We start from the raw sequence: 7,216 nt of genomic DNA on the forward strand, positions 1-7,216 counted from the left end.
TTCTTCCTATAAACCATTGTTTGTTTCACACATCAAAACTAGATCGCATGATTATTACTATTATTAATTTTCTAAATTAAGGTTTTCCATTTTTGGTTATTACTATTATTAATTTTTTAAGGAATACTATTACTATTATTATTAAGTTTTTATTAGTAAAATTCTATATTTTAATTTTTTTCAACGACAAAGAATAAATTAATTGATGATTAATTGGGTTTGTTTGCATTGACATTTTGGTACTTCAAAAGCAATAACTTTTTCGGTGACAATTATCCAAACGCTCACAACATTTTATATAAATACTTTTTATCTTTTTCCATTATAATTAATGCTTTGGTTTGACTTTTTATCCATGAAAGCATTTAAGAGATATAAAATATATACTTTTTATACGTTATGTAGATAAAACAAGCAAAACTCTCTTATCAATAAAGACAATCACTTTCATGAAAAAGTACACTTTAGCCACTTATAGCAGATTACATAAAAGCAACCCTAAACTGCAGTTGCATGCTTTGATCTATCAATACAGAAAATTACTACAAATTAACTGTATAGGATTAATGATTAATCCAAGTTGTGTCCAATTTCAGGCAACATGCAGAGGTCGTCGTTTCATTACATTCTTAAAAGAAACAAAAAGACTAAATTATAATTAAACTGCTAATTATAAGTTTAAAACTAGCAGTGGGAACCCCTTCTACATTTGAGTGCGCCAGCAGTCATTGTCATTGTACCCACAAGAGAAGATGGTCTAGCACTAAGGCTCGAAGCCCTAGAAAAGGTTGAAGATGCACCAGAAGCACCGGTTTGCCTGAAAAAGGCTCCATTCAACATCAAGTCTCCTTCGGATCTCCAGTTCCAGCGTTTCCATTCACTCTCTGGTGCATTCTCATGCTTGGTCACCTACAAAAATCATTACATATGGTAGTGTGAAAATGGTGATATATATGAGTTAACTCGTGCTAATGAGGACTTTGAAAATTAATTACCTCTTTCTTTGATCTATCATTGGGTGCTAGAAACCTGTTTCCTTGGCTGTTGATAGTAGGGTTTGCACTGCCACCAATGGCGTACATTTCCCAATGGGTGTAATCGTTGTTCACCACATGGAAATATCCAAGTCTACACCTTGGCATTCTTTGAATTAGACCTTCCCCGAAATGGTTAAAGGCAACAGTGACTTGCATGTTTTTATCTTGCATATAGGAATCACTGTGGCCCAAAAGCATGACTTTATCATGATGGGTCATGTAGTTGTTTGATATAGTCACGGCGGTGGATCCATGGATGACATCGATGAGTCCATCATGACAATTCGACAATGAACAATGGTCAACCCATATATTCTTGCTGCCAAAGATTGAGACACCATCACCGTCCGATGGAGTCCAATGCCCTGCATGATGGGGAGAGTCTCTTATAATTGTACTACCCCCGGGTTTACAATCATGTATGTGGATGCCATGGATTATGATGTTCGACACATAATGGATGGTGATGCATGGTCCACCCGATATGTGAACGCTCGCACCTCGACCGTCTATTGTCTTGAAAGAGTTCATCAACAATTCTTGTTTCAACGTAATCACCATATCTCTCTTGAAAATAATCCACAATGGCTCGTCTTGAATCACAGCATGCCTTAAAGTACCCGGCCTAGGGTTCACCGGGTCGTCATCGCCGGCATCCGTAATAACATAGATTCGACCATTTTTGCCTCCCATGGCATGCTTCCCGAACCCAATCGCGCAATCGGCTAACCTTTGCCGGTTCTTCTCCCAGTTCGGATCACACCTCCAACAATCATCAATGGGATTTCCTGTTCCACATGACAAGTAACCCAAGTTCCTCCTCGAAGCATTGATACTCCTGCAAATGAAAACATACCAATGCATATATGTACACATTAATCTTATACAATATAAACATTGTAAGAGTATATAAATGAATTACTTGTGAACTTCATCAACAACAAATTCAGGATCTTGAACTGGCGAGGAAGAAGCTAGATTTGGAACAAGGAGGGAAATGAAGAGAATGTGAAAGATATATGAAAATGTTGACGATCCCATTTTTGGAATAGTGATAAAGTGGGAGCCAATGGAGGTAGTGGGGTGGCTAGGCATCGTACAATGTGGGGGACTTATATAAAGGGTAAAAGCCGAGAGGTAAGGCGTGATTAAGCTAAGCAGGTGGGTCCAAATAGCAATTTAAGGGTTTAAATTTGTTCAAGTCTTGGGGAGTCTCGTATGGGTAGTTTAAATCGTTAATCAGGCGTCAACAATTTCAGACACATATTAATCAAAGTCAATTTTATTGAATTTATTGAGTCTACTTTGAGTTTGCAATTCATCACACTAGGCATAAAAAGTGTCCCTTTAATGGCCAGCCCTTCTTGCCATTAGGGTATATAATGGAATCCAATAACTGAATCATGTTGAGTTGGTTAACCAAAACGATTTAAGAAATATTATTGTATTTCATTATTTTCTTTAAATGTTAGATTTAGTTGAGAAATTTATAATTTTGGTTGGATTTGAGTTTTGAATATCGTAAAAGTTTGACATTAGTCCTTGTGGATTTAGTTTATGAACTTTAATTTAGTCAATTTTAGTCTTTGTATTTTTTAAATTTTAAAATTTTAATCTTAACCTAACGGTAATAGTTAAATTCTACTATTAGTCTTGTACTATGTTTAAAGTTGTAGATCTAGTCCAATTCCTCCAATTTTTATACAGTTCAAATTTTAAAATTTTTATCTTGACTTAAATGACAACCATTAATTTTATTAATTAATTTTTTGTGAGTAATGTGCGCAAATAGTAAAATTACATAGCATTACATATGGAATAGTATGCTTGTTACATCAAATTTTAGAAATAACATCATATAACTTAATAAAATTAATAGCTATCATTTAGTTATAACTAAAATTTCAAAATTAAAAAGAGTACAAAGACTGAAAATGACCGAATTAGAGATGTAGGGGTTAAATCCACAACTAATGCATGGTACATGGACTAATAGCATAATCTAACCTTTAAATAATGAGTATACTTATTTGAATTTGAAGAATATTATAATGGACTTCGACTTTTTATTATATTTTAAAATATATGAATTTGATTATTAATATTAAAACCCATTAAACTTAACATATTTTAATTCACTCTCTCGAATGATTCGAATTATTTTCTTAATTCGATTTTAATCAATATTTTGTCGAGGAAAGAACTAGTTAAAGAAACCATCAAACTTTCCAATTATATCCATAATTTGCTCAACAAAATTAATGGAACATGATTGGATCATGTTTTGCCCAACACTATTTCTTGCAAAACTTGAAATTTTTGGACGGGTTTTTTTTGACTTACTAACATGTCATAGAAAGCCAACTAATGAAGATATGTACATACATTGTACCCTTTTTCTCATTGTTCCTTAATATCAGCTAAGGATCTTATCAACATGTACGCTAGTAAGGATGAAAATTTTGACTTTAAGATTTAATATTGAGTTTTATTTATTTGAATCGTGATGATCATTGTATGGAATATTAATGGATGAAAAAGTAATAAAATAGATTTTGACCCAATATTTTAACATCTTTTGATGACTTCCCCAAAATTAAGATAGTCATACAATATTTTTAAGATAATTAATAATATTTCCTAATTTAACAATTAAAATAAACAATTAAAACTTATTTCTTACCCTAAGAAAATGACATTGAAATTGGGAAGTGGCAATTGGAGCTATAATGGCCTACATGTATGTTTATTTTATACAAAAATAGGAGGCTGAAATTTGGACCTCTAGTCCTTTACTTTATTTATTTATTTATTTTATTAATTAGAGTTATAATAATAACTACAAGTAACTAACATTCCTTTATTGTTTTGGCCTATGATTCTATATATGGTTCTTGCAGACCTAATATATTCAAAACGATATCATAGGTTTAACCACACTTAATACGGTATATTTATCGAAATTAATTTATCAGAATAATATTTGATGTATCATTAGTGTATAAGCCTTATACATTATCAATGAATAATAATATAACATATTATTATTAAATTAAAAACTATATATATGAAGAACTTCTAAAAAATACTAATAATTTTATTGAAACATAATTAAACATTAATTGTAACTATTATAAATAAATATTAATAACTCACGGATTTAGGGATCTTATTTTTAAGGGTTTGGAGTCTTGAGTTTAGAGTCAAGGGTTTTAAGCTTAGGTTTCAAGGTTTAAGCACTTATTTATAATTAATTATTATTTAATTATATTTAAATAAACTTATTAATATTTATTTATATGCCCTCCACTATTTTTTATTTTATTTAATGATGAGGTGTTATGTTATTATTCATCGATAGAGCATGGAACCTATGCATCGACAATGCATCAAATATTTTTTCCTATATATTTAGTAATTTTATTTTGTATCAACTGAGCCTATGGTATAATGGCAAGAATTTATCATTAAAATGAATTTTATATATCATATTTTAAAATTGATCCTTAGATACCCATACCTTTCCCTTATAAAATGAAAATATAATATTTTATCGATCGTCAATTTAGGTAGCAGAGAAAATGACAGATGAATTTTGACGGCCAAAACTAGATACCCAACCCCTCACCATCAAGTGGGTTTCACGGTTTTCGTGGACATGGTGAGTAAGGGGATCCACAATGTTGCTATTAATGAATTCTTTAGTGCTTATGATGAGGTCGTTCACATTTATATATTGGAATATAGTGTGCTTAGTGTAGTGATATTTTCTATATACTTGTAGTTTTTTTTATTAAATTAATTTAATAAAATTCCATCATTATTATTAATATTTTTTTTTGTATAATGTTCTCAAATAATTTTCGCAAGAAAAACAAATAAAAAACAAATATTTTTTCATTGATTATCTAATATTTAACTAATACTAATTTACATTATGTGATTAAATTTGTAACACCCTAACTCGTGTCCGTCACCGGATTAGGGTTATGAGGCATTACCGATCAAAATACAACTAAGAACAGACATCCATTTCAGTTTAAGTACCAAATAATATATTCATTCAATTCTATTTATCTAGTATAAATTTAAATCAAACTAATACTTTCGATTCTATAATTCGTATTTTTCCCAAATTAACAATCAAGCTTCTACTCAATTATATAAAAAAAATTCGTATATATATATTAAATACTTAATCAACTAAAGTCAATTATGCTTTATGTTTTATGACATATAAACAATCCATGCTTCAAATTTCAATATGTCAATATTATTTCTTTAACCAAAGTGTCGAATCAATTATCATGCATCAAGGTCATACTACATAGGCTTTATAAAGAATATTTCACACTTTATAACCATAAAACTTCATGGCATTCGAATGTCTAATTAAAAAAAATCTAACGTAATTTATTACATATACTAGGCACACACTTCACAACATTCATTTGTACATATATATATATATATATACTCCATTAGCTAATTATTGAGCATGTCATTTTTATCAACACATTTCGATGCTATTTATCTTAATCAAATAAGCAGTTAATACACTTCTCAACTATGCTCAATTCGGACTGTAATAATGCAACCAGTTAAAAATGCATTTTTGCCTAAACCAATCATACCAACATTGGATAACATATGTATATACAAGACATTATCTAACATATAATTTTCAGCCCCAAGACTTACCGATTCATGCGCAATTCATAGTAAAAATACTATCCAAGATTATGCCAATTTCTATCATCACTTAATTAATCATTTAACCAACAATAAAACCACGTTAATTTGGTCAAATACTCACGGCATTACAAAACACATATAAATTCTATATGTCCCTAGTCGAATTGTATATATACATATTTTTATACCATTTTATCTCACAAAAAAAAACCCCAAAGCAATTTCATTATTAACAATTTAACTAATACATAATCAACCAATTACCAAAATTATTCATTCAAACATTTCCAATTCATTAAAACATTATAACCACATATTAAACCCTATAACATAGTTGCCATAATGATTTAAGTACAAAGCCGAATACACATCCACTTAAACAACATTTTTAAGCCACTCATAAGGCAATTATAAACACATATCATAAGTCAAAATGCACCCATCATTTACTTCATTTCTTAAGTCGAATTATAAGACCATCCATCACATAAGATATATTTTAAAACTTACTTTCAAAATAAGCTAAATACATTGCCGATTCACATCATAATTAATATCATCATCAAGCCATATTCGCATGGCTATATATATATACTCAATTCACAATTTAACCAAACGAACACTAGCCTATACATGCCAAAGGATTATAATTCAAGCCTTTAAAATACCAAATTAGCGGTCGATAGTGTGATGAACTTCCGTAGCGATCCCTGAGCTCGTAACTAGCTTTTCAAAAATCTATAATACACCGAATGAACACACAAAATAAGCTTAGAAAGCTTAGTAAGTCTTAAGCTATTAAAATATAATAAGTACATTAACCACATTTTTCTATTTGAAAAAATATAAATAGTCACATGTACATATAAATTACCTTTCATAACATGTATAAATTACATTATTAATTCAAGTGCTACTTACTATATTTTCATAAACATTTTAATTCACACGTGCCGAACCATTTAGTTAGACTTTCACATTCAATCATAACTTGACATTGCCCAATAAATCATTCAGAATCAATAAGGATACTCGGATAGCTCCAAAAAGCTCGTACAATGCCAACGTCTCAAATGTGGTCTTATATGTAATTAAATACTGATGCCACTGTCCCAGATAGGGTCTTACATGAAATCATATACGACGTCAATGTCCCAGACATGGTCTTATACGTAAATCTCAAATCGATGCCAACGTCCCAGACGTGGTCTTACACGATAACACATTTCAACATTCTTGAGGATTCGTATGACTTTCGGATGTTGTAATTCAATCAAATTAAACTTGTAATTAGTCAACCTATGTTAAATACAATTCATCATTGTAGTATACATATACATATTTTGATTCGGCTATGTATAAAATAAGTACATTAAATTTAACCTAAATTATTTACTTACGAACTTACCTCGAACGAAGACGAACGGATGGAATCGACTACTTGACCACTTTCGACTTTCCCCGATCTAATTTCGTTTTCTTTT

The 7,216-nt window shown here is 30.3% G+C and overlaps 1 protein-coding gene across 1 annotated transcript; it reads right to left on the reverse strand.

Moving 5' to 3' along the window:
• Positions 1-539: 539 nt before the first annotated feature.
• On the reverse strand, positions 540-2,119 carry LOC107892218 (pectate lyase). Its single transcript, XM_016817234.2, has 3 exons — positions 1,960-2,119; positions 996-1,875; positions 540-909 (listed from the first exon to the last, which is right to left on the reverse strand). Exons 1-3 carry the CDS (start codon positions 2,076-2,078, stop codon positions 685-687), a joined length of 1,224 nt encoding a protein of 407 aa, XP_016672723.2. The 5' UTR covers positions 2,079-2,119; the 3' UTR covers positions 540-684.
• Between the last annotated feature and the right edge of the window lie 5,097 nt (positions 2,120-7,216).

Source organism: Gossypium hirsutum, chromosome D09, assembly GCF_007990345.1.
Source record: "Gossypium hirsutum isolate 1008001.06 chromosome D09, Gossypium_hirsutum_v2.1, whole genome shotgun sequence".
Taxonomy (NCBI): Eukaryota; Viridiplantae; Streptophyta; class Magnoliopsida; order Malvales; family Malvaceae; genus Gossypium; species Gossypium hirsutum.